The sequence below is a fragment of the Argopecten irradians genome, chromosome 16 (genome assembly GCF_041381155.1).
Source record: "Argopecten irradians isolate NY chromosome 16, Ai_NY, whole genome shotgun sequence".
NCBI classification, from domain to species: Eukaryota; Metazoa; Mollusca; class Bivalvia; order Pectinida; family Pectinidae; genus Argopecten; species Argopecten irradians.
The window spans coordinates 19094179-19117586 of NC_091149.1; the positions used below are offsets into that span (position 1 = coordinate 19094179).

General features: G+C 34.6%; 1 protein-coding gene across 1 annotated transcript in view; it reads right to left on the reverse strand.

Moving 5' to 3' along the window:
• LOC138310243 (electroneutral sodium bicarbonate exchanger 1-like) overlaps window positions 1-21230 on the reverse strand; it is a 62226-nt gene extending 40996 nt beyond the window's left edge. Inside the window, exons 1-4 of the mRNA XM_069251364.1 lie at window positions 21159-21230; window positions 18568-18657; window positions 3654-3792; window positions 3073-3233 (exon numbers count right to left, since the gene is read on the reverse strand). Of these exons, the coding sequence (XP_069107465.1) occupies window positions 3073-3233; window positions 3654-3709 (217 nt within the window). The 5' untranslated portion in view covers window positions 3710-3792; window positions 18568-18657; window positions 21159-21230. The remainder of the gene's footprint in view (window positions 1-3072; window positions 3234-3653; window positions 3793-18567; window positions 18658-21158) is intronic.
• Between the last annotated feature and the right edge of the window lie 2178 nt (window positions 21231-23408).

A 23408-nucleotide genomic window follows, 5' to 3' on the forward strand; every position in this document is an offset into this window, starting at 1 on the left:
CCTACGACACACGGTAGAGAATATGTTCCATACCTACGACACACGGTAGAGAATATGTTCCATACCTACGACACACAGTAGAGAATATGTTCCATACCTACGACACACGGTAGAGAATATGTTCCATACCTACGACACACGGTAGAGAATATATTCCATACCTACGACACACACAGTAGAGAATATGTTCCATACCTATGACACACGGTAGAGAATATGTTCCATACCTACGACACACGGTAGAGAATATGTTCCATACCTACGACACACGGTAGAGAATATGTTCCATACCTATGACACACGGTAGAGAATATGTTCCATACCTACGACACACAGTAGAGAATATGTTCCATACCTATGACACACAGTAGAGAATATGTTCCATACCTACGACACATGGTAGAGAATATGTTCCATACCTACGACACATGGTAGAGAATATGTTCCATACCTACGACACATGGTAGAGAATATGTTCCATACCTACGACACACTGTAGAGAATATGTTCCATACCTACGACACACGGTAGAGAATATGTTCCATACCTACGACACACGGTAGAGAATATGTTCCATACCTACGACACACGGTAGAGAATATGTTCCATACCTAGACACACGGTAGAGAATATGTTCCATACCTACGCACACGGTAGAGAATATGTTCCATACCATGACACAGTAGAGAATATGTTCCATACCTACGACACATGGTAGAGAATATGTTCCATACCTACGACACACAGTAGAGAATATATTCCATACCTACACACATGGTAGAGAATATGTTCCATACCTCGACACATGGTAGAGAATATGTTCCATACCTACGACACACGGTAGAGAATATGTTCCATACCTACGACACATGGTAGAGAATATGTTCCATACCTACGACACAGGGTAGAGAATATGTTCCATACCTATGACACACGATAAAGAATACATTCCATACCTACGACACACTGTAGAGAATATGTTCCATACCTACCACACACAGTAGAGAATATGTTCCATACCTACGACACATGGTAGAGAATATGTTCCATACCTACGACACACGGTAGAGAATATGTTCCATACCTAGACACACGGTAGAGAATATGTTCCATACCTACGACACACGGTAGAGAATATGTTCCATACCTAGACACACGGTAGAGAATATGTTCCATACCTACGACACACGGTAGAGAATATGTTCCATACCTACGACACATGGTAGAGAATATGTTCCATACCTACAACACACGGTAGAGAATATGTTCCATACCTATGACACACGGTAGAGAATATGTTCCATACCTACGACACATGGTAGAGAATATGTTCCATACCTACGACACACGGTAGAGAATATGTTCCATACCTACGACACACGGTAGAGAATATGTTCCATACCTACGACACACGGTAGAGAATATGTTCCATACCTACGACACACGGTAGAGAATATGTTCCATACCTACGACACACGGTAGAGAATATGTTCCATACCTACGACACACGGTAGAGAATATGTTCCATACCTATGACACACGGTAGAGAATATGTTCCATACCTACGACACACGGTAGAGAATATGTTCCATACCTACGACACACGTAAGAGAATATGTTCCATACCTACGACACACGGTAGAGAATATGTTCCATACCTACGACACACGGTAGAGAATATGTTCCATACCTACGACACACGGTAGAGAATATGTTCCATACCTATGACACACGGTAGAGAATATGTTCCATACCTACGACACACGGTAGAGAATATGTTCCATACCTATGACACACAGTAGAGAATATGTTCCATACCTACGACACACGGTAGAGAATATGTTCCATACCTACTACCAGTAGAGAATATGTTCCATACCTACGACACACAGTAGAGAATATGTTCCATACCTACGACACACGAGAGAATATGTTCCATACCTATGACACACGGTAGAGAATATGTTCCATACCTACGACACACAGTAGAGAATATGTTCCATACCTACGACACACAGTAGAGAATATGTTCCATACCTACGACACACGGTAGAGAATATGTTCCATACCTACGACACACGGTAGAGAATATGTTCCATACCTACGACACACGGTAGAGAATATGTTCCATACCTACGACACACGGTAGAGAATATGTTCCATACCTACGACACACAGTAGAGAATATGTTCCATACCTATGACACACAGTAGAGAATATGTTCCATACCTACGACACACGGTAGAGAATATGTTCCATACCTACGACACACGGTAGAGAATATGTTCCATACCTACGACACACGGTAGAGAATATGTTCCATACCTATGACACACGGTAGAGAATATGTTCCATACCTACGACACACGGTAGAGAATATGTTCCATACCTACGACACACGGTAGAGAATATGTTCCATACCTACGACACACGGTAGAGAATATGTTCCATACCTACGACACACAGTAGAGAATATGTTCCATACCTACCACACACGGTAGAGAATATGTTCCATACCTACGACACATGGTAGAGAATATGTTCCATACCTACGACACACGGTAGAGAATATGTTAGAGAATATGTTCCATACCTACGACACACGGTAGAGAATATGTTCCATACCTACGACACACGGTAGAGAATATGTTCCATACCTACGACACACGGTAGAGAATATGTTCCATACCTACGACACACTGTAGAGAATATGTTCCATACCTACGACACACAGTAGAGAATATGTTCCATACCTACGACACATGGTAGAGAATATGTTCCATACCTACGACACACGGTAGAGAATATGTTCCATACCTACAACACACAGTAGAGAATATGTTCCATACCTACGACACACAGTAGAGAATATGTTCCATACCTACGACACACGGTAGAGAATATGTTCCATACCTACGACACACGGTAGAGAATATGTTCCATACCTATGACACACGGTAAAGAATATGTTCCATACCTACGACACACTGTAGAGAATATGTTCCATACCTATGACACACAGTAGAGAATATGTTCCATACCTATGACACACGGTAGAAATATGTTCCATACCTACGACACACGGTAGAGAATCTGCTGCCATGTCTAATATCACCGTGCCCTGGAGGATGTTACATCGCAGCTCAAACAAGGAATGAAGAGACAGAGTAGCCACGTGGGGTTTAGACCATCGCTCGCCTCCCTCTTCTACATCCTCCTCAAACTTCACCCATCTGGCAATAAAAAGTAACTTCTCACTTAATATATACAGTAAAGCCTGTCTATAAAGGACACCTCCTAAAAAAAGTTTTTTTTGCCCCTATGGTGCCCTTCATAGACAATTTTGATTGTATAGTTTCACAAAATATATAAGATAAAGTATCATAAAGCAAGGAAGATAATTTCTCTTATACAAAGGAGAGGATTTCTCTAATACAAGCTCTAATACAAGGGAAATAATTTCTCTAATACAAGGGAAATAATTTCTCTAATACAAGGAAGATAATTTCTCTAATACAAGGGATATAATTTCTCTATATAAGGGAGATAATTTCTCTAATACAAGCGAGATACATCCTTTAACACATGATCATTTTTTTTTTCTAATACAGGGGAGATAATTTCTCTGAACAAGGGAGATAATCCATAATCACCTGGCTGTTTCTTTCCATTCCACATCACCACCATCCTTGTAGAGGAGTTCGGCCATCTCACAGAAAACATCATGTGCTTTGTGTTCATCATCTTCTTCCTCTCCGAGCAGAAACTGGACTCTCTGGGCGGGTGAGGTTGCTATTAGGTGAAAAGAATATTTAAAACTCAAAATTTGCACATGGTAAAAACAAAAAGAACAAAATGGAAATTAAATCAAACGCCAAAATCTCAGATTTTCAGTCTCATATCAGGAAATCAGTTCAGATTTGTATGTTCATTCTTGTATTGTAACTGGGTGAGGTCAGTGTGCCGCCAGCCAGGATCTAACCAGTGACCCTGGACTCTAGCACAAAGCTGGTTTAGAAGAGGACTGTATCACTAAGTACACCATTTACTATTAAAACTTATTACACTATCAAGATTTTGTTATATTAACTTAAACAACAGCAGTCTATTCGAAAAGAAGTGAAATAGGTTATATACATTACCTGAACATGGCATTGTTTAAGACATTTCAATATTATGTAAAAATGTTGCATGCAAAGTGAAATCATTCTGGTATCAATTCACTACAAGCTACAGATACAATTATATTTTCTGAAATGAAAATCACTGCATTAAAACAACTGAAGCATCTGCTCGGACCGACACTAACTGGAGGCTGCACAAGGTCTTACAAGGGAAAACTTATTTAGCATGCATGCAGCAACAAATGCAATGGGCTGAAACAAAATCTTTTTTTTTTTTTGAATTTTTTATTATCGATGAAAGCATCCCTAATTGTACATAATACATGATATTTAAGTAAAATGTAAAATAAAATTCATCAATAATGCTAAACTAAATATATGTGTTTATTAATCTACAATTATTTTCTTCAAAAGAATTAAACATTTAGAACTCTACCAAATCATCATTTGACTGATAATTAAAATATTTGTAATATTTCTCTTAACGGTTCTTATTAATAAATCAACTAATTAACTAATTAATGGACCAGTATCACTTACTAATTATATATTGGTTTAATGTTGCCAAGATACACATTAAACTCTACAGTTGTTAAATTTTGCAGGCTTAACATATTTTGCAGATTTACTATAAGGAACTAATTTATGGAGGTGTTATTTTCGCAGATCACCTTTGTATCCTTTGAAGGCATCAGTCATCCATGTGATAGGTTACAATATGTAGAAACATGAATAAAAAATAATTGCCAGTTATTAAATGCTGCAACTCTTTACTCTGTGAAATTAGAATGGATGTTTAAGCAACTACCTGGTACACAGAATACACCTCACTACCTTTGAATGACAATATTAATTTTTATAAATATTTCATAAATAATTTTGAAAGTGATCATCAAAAAAGCTGGCCACAGTGTGAACTACAACCCTGCCTTAAGTTGGTCTTTATAGACATTCCATCCAAAACCAGAACAATAATTTAAATAAACCTTTTTATAAACATGCCACCTAAAGATCAACAGACTCCCTCTTATCATCTCCTGTTTTTGTGGCAGCTGGAATCTGTAGAAAATCTACAGAATGTAGCTACAACTCATGATCAGTTCGGTAATTAACTGGAAAAGATCACAAGTTTGAGAGAGGTGATGAAAAAATGCATGCCATTTCGTAATCTGAAAAGCTCCAGTGTTGCGCATTTGGTTACCATGATGAATTTCAACATCAGCAAAGTAAAGATTGTGTGAAAAGTATAAATTTTACACCATATAATCTGGGCTATTCTCACTGGACTGATCCATGCCAGGTGGAACATAGGAAATCTCTAGAATTCTAGGGAACTTCATATATTTATGGCATATGTTACTGATATATACTCACAAGTACAATGTACAACACTTTTATGGGTTTTTTTTGTGTTTTTTTTTGTGTTTTTTTTTTTAAATTATGACAAGACTTGAATTTCATTATTTCAAATTTTTTTGACTGGTGTATCTTAATTCTCAAGCTTTATACTTTAATTGAAGTAATGCAAGAACTTTACAAAATCATCATGTATTTGTAGATGACAGAGTTATCTGCCCTTGTGGTAGGTATTGATTATGACGTTTTGTATTTGGAAGTGTAACGTCATACGTTTCTGAGAAAACAACATTAATAACACTCACAAAATAATGACGTCACAATGGATACTTAACCGTAAGGGAGCTAACTCTGTAAAATGCAAAGACACAATATCAATGTACTTAGCTCAAACACCCTTCACATTCATAGCAGATGTACTGACAATGTTTGATAATTCTATAAATAATTAATTTAAGGACTTATGCACCAAAACTAAATCTGTACCTGATATCCTCCACAGATCTACAATTAAGTATATAGTACATATGTTATATAGAAAAATGTCTTTGTTAAGCATAAGAACTCTATGTTTATATCTTCAGATGATCATGATCCCAATGTTACTTGAATCTGCGATGAGTAAAAAGTGTTTTTATACTCCATCCATCATTGTTGTACAGGTGTACTATCGGAAAGGGAGATGACTCTATATATATGTAGGATTGACAGTCATCAAAGGGATATGTGCCCTTGGGCAATATTTATTTCCCTACATTCCCCCCCCCCCACAACTCCTGTGATGTATTTGAACTTTCAACTAATCACAGACACTGTTATTAACATGAGGTATAATAATACAATTAAATAACCATTCATTTTACGCTTAAGTGACAACATTTTATACTTTTCAGTGATGTGATCTAGTTAGGCTACTATCCGTTTCAGTCCGACGTTCCTTTGGTGTGGGCGATGCTCCTATAGTGAGTTCTGTGCTTGGAGTTTATGATGGTAAGCAGATATGTTTCCCATTGGAAAATTCCGTGGAGTTATGGATGGTCCCCATTGGATAATCTCCATACCCTGTCTATAATCAATAGAATTCTGTTTGTTGTTGTCTACGATGACAGATTGCGAACGCTTCCATATAAATCACAAAATTATGTGTTTGACATTTTCCCCATCTTGTCTGACTGTTTTAGCCCGGTATCACTGTCTGTCTGAAAACTACCACACCAGACAAAGTTCTGCTAAATGTCTCGCTGTGCATGATTAAGTAATCTCTTAATCAGTACCACGACTGTCATCAAGACGTTAGAAAATCTTACATCAGTTTTTTCAGCTTTTCATCTATGATATGTTGAAAATCCAAAAGTTTTAAACCTCCAAATAGTTAGATATTAAAGATCAATTAGACCTCGTTTGGATGATCATTTTCAGATAGAAAGTATAATTAAAATAATTTTATCTTAAAATTCAATCCTTAATTACCTTGACTTTCCAAACATTTGGGCCAGACAAGGTTGCAAGAGATATAATTAATGCGTTACTGATTTATGCTGGAGAAATCAGGTGTTTTAAGGTACTAAATCAAGTCGGAAAGATTATAGCTCAAATAAATGTAGGAGCACTATTATATGTATACTGAACTTAAAGACATGAACTCGGCAAAGACATCCCACATTTAATGTTAATTCAGTAATCTGAATTCAACATCCCGAAACAGATCAATGGTATCCCAAAACAATGTACATACCAGTGTAGTAAATAACTGAGACTTATAGGAACTTGATAGGGAGATAACTCTGCAGTAACTTAGATAATTGGAGCACTACATAGATCTAGGTTACGATACACAGATCTAGGTTATGATAGACCATTGTTTGTAGTTCTGATAACCAACATATTGTCTTCCTTACAAAGGCACTTGATACATGTAGAACAAAGATTGGCATTACATAGTCTGTCTACCTTTAATTGTACCTAATTTATAACTGACATGATATAAAATACTTCTAAATGCTGTCTGTATGAAATATTTTATATACCACCTCTATTTTATTTATACTAAATAAAAGTAACTTAGTTAAATTTGAAAGCTCCTTACTTTTCCCCAAAAACCTCATTCAGATAATCTTTTTGGGCTTGGGGGAAACCAAAAACTTGCTATTACATCCTCATACTTTAACTGTTTTTTTAACTGTATAGTTGTTAACTAATGATTTATTGTGTTGGCATTATTTGTGGGGGTTTTATTTTCAGGAATTATCTTAGTAGCCTTAGAAAGCATAATTTAGACAACAAGCTATAATATTTTAAAACCATGGTTTTGATAAATTTTTAAAGTTATTAAACTAAGCAAATATGGGTGGATCCGTGAATTTAGCCAGTATAGCAAATAACATTGAAAATCACAATTATTTCCTCTTCTTAATCCAATAAGTGTATAACATTAATAAACTGTATGTGAGCTCTTCCTCGAGTAAAACTTTTCTCTAAATAAAGCTTATATAGAATAGAATGGGCTTAAGCTCTACACCACTGACAACTTTACTGATAAGAAATGTTTACATTTTATAAAATAATTCCTGTACTTGGAAATCACTTCCCCTACAGTTTGCTATACATGTCAGTCTATTAAATAATGTACATTCTCCGAGTGTATAACTCTCACTTTATTTTTTCTATCAGAGACAAATTCATCTTATTCTGGATGGTTTTACCCCTTACCCAAGACTACATGGCCACTAGACACCAAAGGATTTTGATAAATATTCCTCAGTTGGATTCATGTACAAAATTATCTCCCCTTACTGTGAATATGAGAATATCAGATATATCATCATTACTCTAAAATAATATCTCTGTTGAAAATGTTTTAACTTTTAAATAAGGCATATCTTCTTAGGTTTCACTTACATAAAATACATACATCAATCAGAAGTTTTCAATGAAGAAAGAATGATCAATGTCAGGAAGGCACATATACACAATGGAATATGTATACATTCAACGGATTACAATAATATATGGACTTTTACCAAAAACATATATGGGATGGACTAGCTTTCTTTACATTGTATCTTAGATATAGAAAACAATGATCACCACAGGGAACAGAGCAGATGGATTAATTAACAAGATATACCAGACTGCTGAACTAGCAATGTGGACAAGACAATGAGATACAATATCAATATGGCTTATCACCACAAATTGGAGATAAAAAATATATTCTTTTATTCCCAATGAACTTGGGCCATATGGAGGAATTTGAGAAAGGGGAAGAAACTCTATACAGTCATCAAAAATTGGCTAAAATTTCATTTTTTTGGTCTTTTCCTTAGGATTAAATAGAGGTGTGTATATATAATGTTTTGAACTCATTCACCCCTTAAATTCAATAATGAACTGTTCCAGCTATTGTTTTAGAACAGTTAAACTGTGTCTTCAGGGGTAAATGATTTAATACTATTGATTACACTTATCATCCTTATCATTACCTATTTACAATCATTGACTGCACATTTCTAATATAGCAAAGCCTAAACATGATTCTGTGATGCCAAACTTTATAATTACTACTTTTTACAAACAATATATCAATCCTAACTACCTGGTACAATTGTCGACTTGTAATGGTCATTCCTGTGAATGTCCAGAATGAATAATTAAACATATGACTATATATATATGTAACAATAACTCTGTTGTAAACGCAACTATTTGCGAGCAAGAATGACCACAGCACAATACACAAATATTTTATATATATTTATGGGAAATACTGAGCGATACATGGTGAAACAGAGCAACAAAACAGCAATTTATAATGATACAAAAAACAGCTAAAAATACGTAAAGTACGAACTCCATCATGTTACAATATTACCTGTCTTAGAAACCTCAGCTCCTTCCTCAATAACTGACAAAGGAAAAATCATTTTCTTTCAACATGATTATCATATACCCTTATAAAGTCAAATTTTATCATATCATCTGCTGATTGTCAATGTGTTCTCTGTGAAGCATAAAGAATACAATATAGTAGAATAAAATGTCAAAGTGAAGTTTTTTCCTATTTTCTGTAACATTTTTTTTTTCATGTTTTCTTTTCAAATCAATTTTAAAGAAACCAGTTGAACTTTTTCTCACTGAGTCTTATATATAAGAATGAATGAACACTCATCAGGGTTGTCCACTGAAACTCAAAAATACCTGTTTAGTAAGGGACAGGTTGTGATTGCATTGCTTTCAATCCAGACACATTGGTACCTTACTTTTTTTCTTTTATCTTTTCTTCTTTCAAAGAACCGTATCAATTGTCAATGGTTTTTTTGATAAGCTTTATAACATTTCTCTAACCTGACAGCTTTGATAAGCTATATAACATTTCTCTAATCTTACACCTTTGATAAGCTATATAACATTTCTCTAATCTGACACCTTTGATAAGCTAATATATCATTTCTCTAATCTGACACCTTTGATAAGCTATATAACATTTCTCTAATCTGACACCTTTGATAAGCTATATAACATTTCTCTAATCTGACACCTTTGATAAGCTATATAACATTTCTCTAATCTGACACCTTTGATAAGCTATATAACATTTCTCTAATCTGACACCTTTGATAAGCTATATAACATTTCTCTAATCAGACACCTTTGATAAGCTATATAACATTTCTCTAATCTGACACCTTTGATAAGCTATATAACATTTCTCTAATCTGACACCTTTGATAAGCTATATAACATTTCTCTAATCTGACACCTTTGATAAGCTATATAACATTTCTCTAATCTGACAGCTTTGATAAGCTATATAACATTTCTCTAATCTGACACCTTTGATAAGCTATATAACATTTCTCTAATCTGACACCTTTGATAAGCTATATAACATTTCTCTAATCTGACACCTTTGATAAGCTAATATAACATTTCTCTAATCTGACACCTTTGATAAGCTATATAACATTTCTCTAATCTGACACCTTTGATAAGCTATATAACATTTCTCTAATCTGACACCTTTGATAAGCTATATAACATTTCTCTAACCTGAGACCTTTGATAAGCTATAACATTTCTCTAATCTGACACCTTTGATAAGCTATATAACATTTCTCTAATCTGACACCTTTGATAAGCTATATAACATTTCTGTAATCTGACACCTTTGATAAGCTATACAGGGGCGGATTTAGGTTTTGAGGTTAGAGGGGGCGTGGGACAAAGCAAATCAGGCGAGGGGTCTGGGGGCCGCCTAGGCCCCCAGAAGCTCTCGAATAAATGGTGCAAAATCCTGCATTCTGAGGATTTCATGAACACATTTTCCAGAAAATAATTGAAGCCATTTATGGATGTTTATTTATGGTTTTCGTGTCAAGTGTCATATTTTTTATTTGAAGTTTTGATTTATTTTTTTTTTACTTACAGAATTGCAATATCAAAATCTAATATTTATATGGACATAAAGCGAAGAAGGGCGGGGGTCTGGGTGAGTGCCGCCTAGGCCCCCAGAAGCCCTCGAACAAATGTACACTTTTTCCAAAAAATAATTTAAGCCGTGTAAAAATGTTCGTTTATTATTTTTGACGTCTAATGTCATATTTTGAATATAAAGTTACAGAATTGCACTGCCTAAAATCTGAATATCTATTCATAGAGGCACGAAGCAAAGAAAGGGATGGGGGTCTGGGGGCCGCCTAGAACGAATATACCTACCCGGCCTACTATGCCTTTAGGCCGGGTACGAATTGGTCCCTATGTATCGTAGTGGATCACTGCCTCCGAAAATCACTCGGGCACAGTTTTTCATACTTTTTTGAAGGTTTTGAAGTAATAGGGAACAATTGTAGCTCTAAAGAAGACACCATTTTCAGTCTAAAAGTCTTTTAAGCTACAATATTGCAGCTTGGGGTCGCCTATTGAAGGTTTTTATAGGACTAATGAAAGTGTATGTGAACTTTTTTAACGATATAAGCTTTTACTTTTATACATTATCTGTCAGATTAGATAATTCATTTTCCCTAACTTACACAATCTTCATAATTCGTGTATTGGACAACGAAAGAAAAGAAGGCTAGTGGTCTTGTCTATGGCCATACGGTGCCAGGAACGATTGCTATCATCCTGTTTTCTAATAGGGAGCCTTTTGTCATGTGCATTAATTTTTTAACATCGTTTGCCTATCTTATAACATTATCGTTAAGATATGTTTTTATTGAAACAAAAAAGGAAGGCATCTGGCCATGGAGTACACCCAGACCCTAGAGGCTCTCATTTTCTGTCGCATTTCACTTTTTTCTTTACACACATTTTCTTAGGACAAATAAAAGGCTTCTAGAAGCATTCGGCGTCAGTAGTGATCTTGTAAGTGGCGTTTTGAAAGTACGCACACATTTGTGAATTGATAGTCGGATTTAATACAGGACTTTAATGCTTATTCAAAAATGTGTAATATATCATTTACAACCTGGAAAACGAAGGGCATGACATATAGTCAACCAGCGAAGACTCATGGCCATCACCCACACCCACCCCTCCCCCTTTTCTTTTATTGCTAAGGATATCGAGATATAACCTGTCAATATTGAATATTAATGACAATAAATTATCTAATATATTGGGATTTTATCGGGTTTTTTTTTGGTTTTTTTGGAAAAAGTAAATACTTGAAGGGATTTACATTGTACCTTTTAAGCGATGGAGATAAAACCTAAACTTTAAACAAAAAAAAAATATATAATTATTCCATTGTGCCTGGATACAAGTATGTTCATGCATGTATGTACCACAAAGTCGAATACATTTAGATTTTAAAATGATAACATTAAACGGTAATGGTAGGAAATGGAGCTTTCTGTCTAATTCTCACTCTTTATCTAATTCCTTAATTTTTTCCCTTTCTCCCTCTTTTTTTTCTTTCTTCCTTCTTTTCCTTCCTTCCCCTCTTTCTTTTTCCCTTCTTTTTCCTTTTTCTTTTTTTTCTCTCTCCTATTTTAGGGGGGGCGTACGCCGGGTCCGCCCCCCTTGAATCCGCGCCTGCTATATAACATTTCTGTAATCTGACACCTTTGATAAGCTATATAACATTTCTCTAACCTGACACCTTTGATAAGCTATATAACATTTCTGTAATCTGACACCTTTGATAAGCTATATAACATTTCTCTAATCTGACACCTTTGATAAGCTATATAACATTTCTCTAATCTGACACCTTTGATAAGCTATATAACATTTCTCTAATCTGACACCTTTGATAAGCTATATAACATTTCTCTAATCTGACAGCTTTGATAAGCTATATAACATTTCTCTAATCTGACACCTTTGATAAGCTATATAACATTTCTCTAATCTGACAGCTTTGATAAGCTATATAACATTTCTCTAATCTAACACTTTGATAAGTATTCCTGACACTTGATAAGCTAATATCTCTAAATTTCTCTAATCTGACAGCTTTGATAAGCTATATAACATTTCTCTAATCTAACACCTTTGATAAGCTATATAACATTTCTCTAATCTGACAGCTTTGATAAGCTATATAACATTTCTCTAATCTGACAGCTTTGATAAGCTATATAACATTTCTCTAATCTGACAGCTTTGATAAGCTATATAACATTTCTCTAATCTGACAGCTTTGATAAGCTATATAACATTTCTCTAATCTGACAGCTTTGATAAGCTATATAACATTTCTCTTACCTGACACCTTTGATAAGCTATATAACATTTCTCTAATCTGACAGCTTTGATACCTTGTCTTCAAAAAAAAGTTACAAGTTATGTATGTAAACCTGAGGTACTGCAGTATGTGATAAAAAAAAACAAAATTAAATAACCGTTTTGTAATTAATCTTCCTAACTTTTTTTAGATATTTGAATTTTTTTCTACATGTATCCATAATCCAGATAAAGAAGTTAAGAAAAGTGTACATTACTGTTGAGCATCACGATCATACTGGAATGAAACCGGAGTGGATAACTTTAAACCGTTCTGTCAATTAGCCATCTTCCATTAGCAGACCAACTCCCTTTACCATGAAACTATTGCTGCTCTTCATTGGCAGTTTGCTAATGCAGCACACCAGGCGTCGATTTCTCAAAACAAACTTCAGTTAAAAACTTTCAGATAAGTTACTTAAGGAGAAAAACTGATGTTTTGACTTAAGTCTATACTTTTGTTTCGAGGAATCGGAGCCTGATTCTATATAGCAACTCACCCTGACATCTTTCATTTAAAACATTTGTCCTCGTAAAATCAATAATATTTCAATTATTGTAATAAGGCAAGTATTTATAAATGTGTCATATTTCAATGTGATTTATTCAGAATTGGATGTGTTTTGGTACGAAGCATTATAATATCAGAACAAGAGGAATGTCAGTGACCTTTTTGTACAGTAAAGGCACAAATCCTACAGAAAATCAGTGCACAAGCACTTAGTCTGACCAGAACCGTTTTAAGAGGATAAGTTATGGACCTGATTATTGACAAGTGGCATTATCCGAGGAATACCATAGATCTTTTCAGGGAGATCAAGTCCCAAGAGAAAACCTAAGACTACCTGCTTCCCCCAAAACTACCCACTAATGGTCGTGTAGAATATGATCTTAGCTCCTGTAAGTTGTGTATGATATATGGGAACACTATGAGCAGCAGTAATCGGTACATTACCGCCTAAGTATTGATCGGTCCTAATCACTAGCATTGATGATCGAGATTTAATCATGTAGGTCAGTTGTCACTACAACCAATGCGACGTGGCTGCCACCGCGCCAGGCCATTGTATGCAGCCGTAACACTATAGGCGTACCTAATTGGATAAATCTTTTGTTTTTAATGGAACTACTTTCTACTCATCCTTAGCTTGATGTAAATAGGCCAGTGACATACTTTAATTGACCTTATATAAATAGGCCAGTGACATACTTTAATTGACCTTATATAAATAGGCCAGTGACATACTTTAATTGATCTTATATAAATAGGCCAGTGACATACTTTAATTGATCTTATATAAATAGGCCAGTGATATACTTTAATTGATCTTATATAATAGGCCAGTGACATACTTTAATTGATCTTATATAAATAGGCCAGTGACATACTTTAATTGACCTTATATAAATAGGCCAGTGACATACTTTAATTGATCTTATATAAATAGGCCAGTGACATACTTTAATTGACCTTATATAAATAGGCCAGTGACATACTTTAATTGATCTTATATAAATAGGCCAGTGACATACTTTAATTGACCTTATATAAATAGGCCAGTGACATACTTTAATTGATCTTATATAAATAGGCCAGTGGCATACTTTAATTGATCTTACATAAATAGGCCAGTGACATACTTTAATTGACCTTATATAAATAGGCCAGTGACATACTTTAATTGACCTTATATAAATAGGCCAGTGATATACTTCACCAGACTTGTAAAGAGGCCAGCTACATACTTTAATGGACCTATAAATAGGCCAGTAATAAACTTTAATGAATCTATAGTTAGGTCAATTACATACTTATTTAATGGACCTATAAATGGGTCAGTGACATACTTTAATGTACCTATATATAGGTCTGCAACATACTTATTTAATGAACCTATAAATATGTCAGTGACATACTTTAATGAACCTACAAATAGACAAGTAACATACTTTTATACATAACATTTCTGGTCTGAGAAAGAACACATTCATTATGCTTAGTTTAAGTTTCTACCAGCTCTATCAATAGTGATCAACATGCTTTCATTTCTGGTCTGGGAAAGAACGTAATCACGATGGGTTTTCTACCATCTCCATAAATTATTGGTACCCCCTCCTCTTAAGTGTCAACAAGCGACAAGAAATTATATAGTTTTAAAGTTAGCTGCCTTGACCTTCTGACACCCGTAGGTCGCAAGTTCCAATCCCATGTGAGGCAGTTGCCAGGTACTGACCGCTGGTTGGTAGTTTTTCTCTTGGTTCTCCGGCTTTCCTTCACTTACAACCCTGGCATATCCTTACATGACCTTGGCCGTTAATAGGACGTAAACCCCAACCCTTCTGACTAAATACATTACACTATAAGGTCATCACATTAGATTTTATTTCTATGTACCATATCTATCAATTATTTGTAACCCCCTATCTTGACCCCTAACAGGTCGACAAGACATTATACATTTTTAAAGTTCTGCCAAGACCCAACTGACTAAATACATTATGCTATAAGGCCACAATGGTCCGAGTCATAAACGACACTCAGGACATTGTCATGAATTATTCACTTGGGCTGTGTACCTAATCGAAGACCTACTGATAGTAAAGTTTAGATCACGATCTTCCCATCGTTAGGTCTGATAACACGTATTAGAGGTCATCCTGAGGTGGATTACAGAGAACAGCGAAAAGTAGCTACCTTATAAAGTTTGGTTTTGTTTGATTAGTTAAATGTCCTCAATGAACAGCCAGGGTCATGTAAGGAAGTGGCAGGTTAACATGGAGGAGGAAAGTCTGAGTATCCGGAGAATAAACCTCCAACCTTAGTGGTCAGTGCCTGACAACTGCCACACCTAGGATTTGAGACCCAGAGGTCAAAGAGGACTTGTGAGGTAATCTTAACCACTCGGTTACGGTGGAGTGGTTACGGTGGAGTGGTTACGGTGGCCCCTAATCATAAATTAACCTTTGAAATGGTATTCATGGTAATGTACCACAGCGGAGCAGACTGGTACTTTTCTCAACTTACAAAATCTAAGAAACTGACAAATCAACATGGCTACATTTATAAGCATTGAACTGTGTTCCTATGGCATATCTATGGTCTATGTACATGCCAGAGCTTTGCAGACAATCTTAATAATGCACGCTAGCGCATTATGAGATGATTGTCTGCAAAGCTCTGGCATTTATATAGACCATAGATGCCATAAGAAGATAGGTTAATGCTTATATTTATATTAACATTGTTTAAGCTAGACCAGGAAAACCTTTTATCAACAACAATTTAATCCATGAGATGGAACAGCCATTTTGACGGTGATCAGTTGACGTCCCCACATCTATATTATTGACGTCATAATGGTCACGTTTTGGGTGTCAGTTATGCCATCATCTACTTCACTTTGCCTTGGTTAGTTTATTTTGTAGAAATGACAAGTAAATGTAAATACATGGTTAAAAGCGTCATATGCTATTTATCTTTGCTACAATACACACGGATCGTTCAAATCAGAATATCTCAAAATATAGAGGTTTCATTGGTGTAGTATAGTAATGTCCATTTATATATTCAATCTTTTTAAAGAACCTTTTAACAAAACTTCAAAACATGTTTTACCTTCAGAGATAAAAAAACCTCTAAATTGATTTAATTGCTATTGATTTTTTAATCAAAGATCAATATAAATTCAGTAACTATAAATGTTGAAATTGACATCAATAAATACCTATATCCTGAAACCATGAAACAATCAACACAAATGCATATGATTACTTTAATTTTTGTTGGTGGTGACGATTTATCACGTTTTAGTAATAAACATTTAATGAATACCTTAGAAACACATTGCGGACAGAAACAAGGATACCCTTGGTTAGTTAAAACAAAGTTTCAACAGTAATTAAGAACAGTTCAGCTCCATGGAAAATCCACACATGTATTTTTATAGAGATTTTCTTGTAATTCAAAACTAGATTTTGATTATTCTTGCAAACAAAACAATTATTTTCCTATTTTAAAAAAGCGTGGATGCTCACTTAATTGGCCATAAGAATTACCGGTATTTTCTTTTTTGTTTGTTGCTATAATTAATAAATGTATAAGGAATAGCAAATATCTGTTCTGATTACAAAGATTTCACTCAAAAGTTTGAGAAATGTTAAAACCAAATCAAGCAGAATATTGATTTGAAAGACTGATAAATTAGTATAGGAAACCATTAATAGATACAAATCTATGTTTTAATAGTATAGTGAGGTTTTGTTGTATGAAATGCTACATAAAGATAGACAATATACCAATCAGATAAGACTTCGGATAGAACCAACTCAAATTTGCTATGATGCTGAAAATGAAAACTTGATCATCAAAAATTAAAATTTCAAAATAGGAATTTCCTCAAATGATTTTGATGGTTGATCAATTGAATGATGTGGCTCATTGTCTTCGTTCCCTTTACACCTGAGCCTTGACTGATATGACTTTAGAGATCAGCAAGATAAGCATATATAGAATTTTCAAAACCTTACTAAGGTTTTTCTATATTATTTTTTCCAAACATGTCTATAGAATTGTTCTATTAAGAAATATACATACTTTTCATCTATTATTTTGTATCACATATAAATTTCAAACCTCTTGTTTAGAATTTATCATGCCCATGCTTTCCGAGTGTGCATCTGTTTGAAGAATATTGAGTAGAAACCTGCACCACAGAATCACAACTCCACAGAAATTACCATTCCAAACTTTGGGAGGTAACAATGAAGTTCAGTCACACAGTATGGTAGGATTAGGACCAGTAATCAAATCCTCCCTTGATAAAGAACGTCTCAACTTAAAAATTTCTGTTGGAATTAGCAATGTTATATAATTTGTAGACCAATTAATATTGAAACAGTGATATTTTTTCAAAAATTCAAAATGTAACCCAATGGAAATTTTGCGCATTCAAGACTTCTTATAGGATATATGGAAATTTGATTCACTCATTCACCCCTGAAAATTCTTAATGAACTGTTCCAGCCTTTGAATCAGCAGAGTTCAAATGTGGCTTCGGGAGTGAATGGGATCAACTGGGCCCGGAAAGTACAGAGGATACTTAAGGATATGTAAAACCTACCATCCAGATCGCCATATTGGCTGAACTGGCTGATTTGACTACCCCGCCGAAAATCATTGCGAGGCACCATCAAGGAGTTACCTGAACGTAAAAGGCAAAACAAAAACATTTAGAACAATTGGTTTAGGAAAGGGATGTCTTTCACTCCTTAACAAAGGACTTATGCTGCAAAGGTCACGCATAGGTGATGTAAAGGTCAATGTCAAGGTCACAAGGGTTCAAACTTGATCTGACCTTACCCTCAAGGTCACCGTAAACACTGAATTGCCAGACTTGGCTGACCTGGCTGGCCCGCCTTGTGTTGGCCGCGTACGGCTCCAACAAGGTATCTGGTGACAGAATTACAGGTATAGCTTCAACGCTCTAATGCATTAAACTTCTGTATCCTACCAATATGCAAAGGACTAATAAAGTCCTTGACACAAGTCCTATCAATGTTTTCAAACCATTCAGAATCAACAAGCTTAAGGCATACAATTTGAATTTGTTTTTCTCATTTTGTACCTATTATTCATGCTAATAATAAATAGACATTGTGAAGAAACAATTTTCTAGTAGTCTTAAACAACATTTCATATTAATTTTTTTCATTTTTTACAAATTTTTGTTAACAGTATAATAATTTATTTCAGCACATGAAAAGTTTTAATTCAATTTTTTCAGCAGTTTAAATATTATTCTTGAATAAAGTTTCCACAATTTCAGAGTAGAATGTAACAAATATCAGATATCAACAAACTCCTTATCAGGCAATGAATTCCTGACCTAAGACCCTATGGTTTAGTCCATAGAAACATTGAATGAGAGGTTGTCCAAAAAGGAGTGGTACATTGTTTACCTTAGGACAGTATGAAAGTGAGGGGGATGTCAATGTGACACTATAGGGCACCAGGTCACCTGATAACATTCTATCTGCAGAGAGTTATCAAAGCGACTTCAATTTCAGTCTTGTTACAATATCATATCTATTTCTTTTCCTCTTAAATCCATAAAATTCAAAATAGTTTAAGACCCGCCTGTGAAAGCCTTACAAAATGGCCTCAATTTCAATCTTGCTTGTCTCTTTCATATATTTCTTTTCTTCTTAAATCCAAAAAAATTCAAAATAGTTTAAAACCCGCCAGCGAAAGTCTCACAAAATGGCCTCAATTTCAATCTTGCTTGTCTCTTTCATATATTTCTTTTCCTCTTAAATCCATAAAATTCAAAATAGTTTAAGAGCCATCTGCAAAAGTCTTACAAAATGACCTCCCTCTTAATATTGTGTCTTTTTATCTATTTCTTTTCTTCTAAAAACCATAAAATATTTTAAGGCCAATCAGCGAAAATTACCTCAATTTAAGTTTGCAAGTTTGAAAATTATCAAAACGATCTCAATTTCAATGACCAAGTCTCTCTATTGTCTTTTTTTCATACTTATTCCATCAAATATAACATATTTCGTAGTCCACCAGCTAAAGTGCTCAATTACTTTTCTCTCTATTACCTTTCTTGTTAAATTCAAAAATTTATAATTATTTAGAAGTTAAAATCAGGTCAAAAAGAATTCAGTAAATCAAAACATGATACACCAGGTACTGTAACCTTTCAATCTGAACATTCAGGGCTGGTACTGTAGTAAGTTTCTCAAGAGTTCTCTTCTAGGTTTAAAGTTAACTCATTCATGAATGATGAATGAGTTAAAATGGAACAAATACAGATTCAATATGCATCAAAACTTATTTTTTTTGAAGGTGGCTTGATGTACAAAGTGTGGATATGTCTATCACTTGGCTGATGTTAAGGTAAGGTAGCAGAACTAGGAAAACTTCCAAGCATTGAACCTCGGGCATGAAAACCAACTGTGACAGTCAATCACATGTCTTTCAATTGTTTGACAAATATTCTATTTCACACTACAGTAAAACAAATATATATAACAAAAACACTTATAATTTATTCATAGTTGTAATGAAGTTATTTTTATTCCCGCAATGTTCCCATAAGATGTCTATACCATAGGTATAACAAACTGTTAATAGCGTGAATTTGCTGGTCCCCAAAGATTCACAATAACCATGTTTTACTGTATATATATATTTACAAACCACACCGACCCACTCCTTTTACACTCTATAAGAATATTTACATTTCAAAAGCATGTTATTCCTTAAATAACTTATTAGTGGAGTTATTTTGTGTTTACAACAACTGTTGTGAGCAGTGCCACTTTCCACATCAAAGGGTAGCTCTGCCTCAACACTGGATATTTCATAACTTTGATTATATCGGTAAAAAATACATAAAGGTTAATACCAAATAATAGCTGAAAAACCAGTCAACTTAATCTCTTAATCTATAACCTTGTAGGTAATCCGATTTATCCTTAAAACTATGTGTATAATATTGGCTAATTAAGGGCCATAACTAGGTATAATATACCTAAACTTGAGTGAATTCTGGCTAATAAAGGGCCATAACTAGGTATAATATACCTAAACTTGAGTGAATTCTGGCTAATAAAGGGCTATAACTAGGTATAATATACCTAAACTTGAGAGAATTCTGGCTAATAAAGGGCCATAACTAGGTATAATATACCTAATCTTGAGTGAATTCTGGCTAATAAAGGGCCATAACTAGGTATAATATACCTAATCTTGAGTGAATTCTGGCTGAGAAAGGGTCATAACTAGGTATAATATACCTAAACTTGAGAGAATTCTGGCTAATAAAGGGCCATAACTAGGTATAATATACCTAATCTTGAGTGAATTCTGGCTGAGAAAGGGTCCTAACTATTTCATATACAAGTACAAGTGCTCTGATTTCAGCAGGACATACCACTTACCATCAGAGGGTACGGAGGGAGTCGTGTGGGAACGTTCCAAGTTTGAACCTTCCCGTTTGTGATGTCGTCGATGTTTATGTCAATGACGATGTTGTTTCGGCAGATGTAGACCTATGTAGACTTTGTCCTGTGACCTATGGTCTATAGAGCAAGGAAAGAAACAATAAAACAAGAGATGATGGTATTAGCATATTCAAGAGCTATTGATGCTGGAAACAATATAACAATAACAAAACAAATTAATTTTGTGAATGCATGAATTCATCATTTGCTAATTTGAAATGTTCAAAATCGATTTTAATTTAATTGCACCAAAAGAGCATCTACAGTATTGGGCTTCTTTTCAAATTTTCTCTTTACAAATTTTTTAACATTAATAAGAAATCAAACAAAAAAGAAATTATAGTTTTCATATTTTAAAATTTTTATCAATATTGTAAAATTTGCAATTATTGATTATTTTACTCAATTCCCACATCATGATCACCAATATTATATGGCTTGACTACAGTTAGAGTTATCTACCTTTGATGTCGGCATCACTTGGTATGTTGGTAGCCACGAAGGACCCCAAGTCCTTGATTGGCATCGTGCCATGCTGTGTATCCATGATGACAGATTAGCACTCGTGTAAAATATAATCTCGTCTTTTTTTAAATTTTCTGATTGCACGAATTCTTATGAAGTAACTCCTGGGCTGAATTATCACTTCTCTTCAACTAAAATATTCTTTGTAGAAAACAGTTTCTGGTTCACTTTCTTCCGATCTGTCTTCAGTGCTTATAACCATGGTAACTGTTATTGTTTAGTCAACCTACAACAGAAGATAGAAATAGAATCATGAGTATGATGATTGATAAATGATCAGGGTTACAGGGGTTCAATGTCCTTCGTTGATGACCCTATTGACTGATACACTTTGTTGATCAGCTTCATATTTTTATATTCAATGTCTTCAAATCTATCAAAATCATAGTTAGAAGTTGAAGATATTTGGTCAGTATGGATAGGTTCCCTGATTATACAGGTTTATAACAATTATGAAATAAGAAGGAACATGGTACAATTGTCTAGGAATATTCTATCTTCCCATACCACAGAGTTAGCTCCCTTGTGGGTAGGTAGGTATTTATTTTTACGTCATTATTTTGTGAGCGCAATTCATGCCATTTTTGCCGAAAAGTATGCGCTGGCAAACACATGACATCACAATCAATACCTACCCACAAGGGAGCTAACTCTGTAATTTGTTTAGACAAGGGCTGGATCTGTCTGATTATACTATATAGCCATACAATCTACTGTACCATAATTATGAGAAATTAATTGGTTACTTTACCTGTCTGGAGTAAGACTTACAATAAGTGTACTATTATAGTGTACTAGCTGGTCCTAATTATTAAGTGTCCTGATGTACACCGATTCTGACAAATCATAGTTAATCTACACCCCTTGTCTCTGGGCAGACTTGTTTATAACACATTCTGAAACCATGTGCAGTACACCCCCACACCTCTGGGGAGATATTAGTTAAGGTGGTATGTACTGCTGACTCACTTCCTATACGTTCCCCCTACTTACCTCCCCCTAATCTCCCCCTATACCTGTCATACACATGGCCCCTTGGGTTTCCAACTATTACAAACATTTTCTAATGTTATAAGGAATAACAATAGGATTATGAGTCTTGCAGAAACTATAGCCTTGACGATTTCGTACCTTTTTAATTTCCTTGAATCTTTTCATTACCGATAAAGAAAACAATTTAAATCTACAGAGAAATCATGTTGTATGTGATTATTAAGAGGTCCCTGAAGAAAGATCTCCATAGATACATTATTAATACAAAAATATCCATTTTCCACAAAAAAGTAAAGAAATAAAAAAAATATCTTTTAAAATTCCAGATAGCTACCTATTGGACATCTTCAGCTAATCTTTAAATTAGAAAATGAATTCATGAAACTAAGAAAGCATAAGAGCATTTTATACAGACATTTTCTTATGAAAAGAAATAATCAAGCACTGCAAGCTTTGGCCCAATGGGCTGGGCTAGGTTACAATCACACAAGGACATTAACCCAATTAATCAAGCATTGTTCCATTATCATTTATGATAGATCAGACGAGACATTGATTTCCACTCTAGAATGTGATACCCAAACTATCAACGTCCACACATTGGCATGATGGATGTAATATGTATTCACTATTTGTAATGGAAGAAACCCTATATATCTGTTGGCCCAT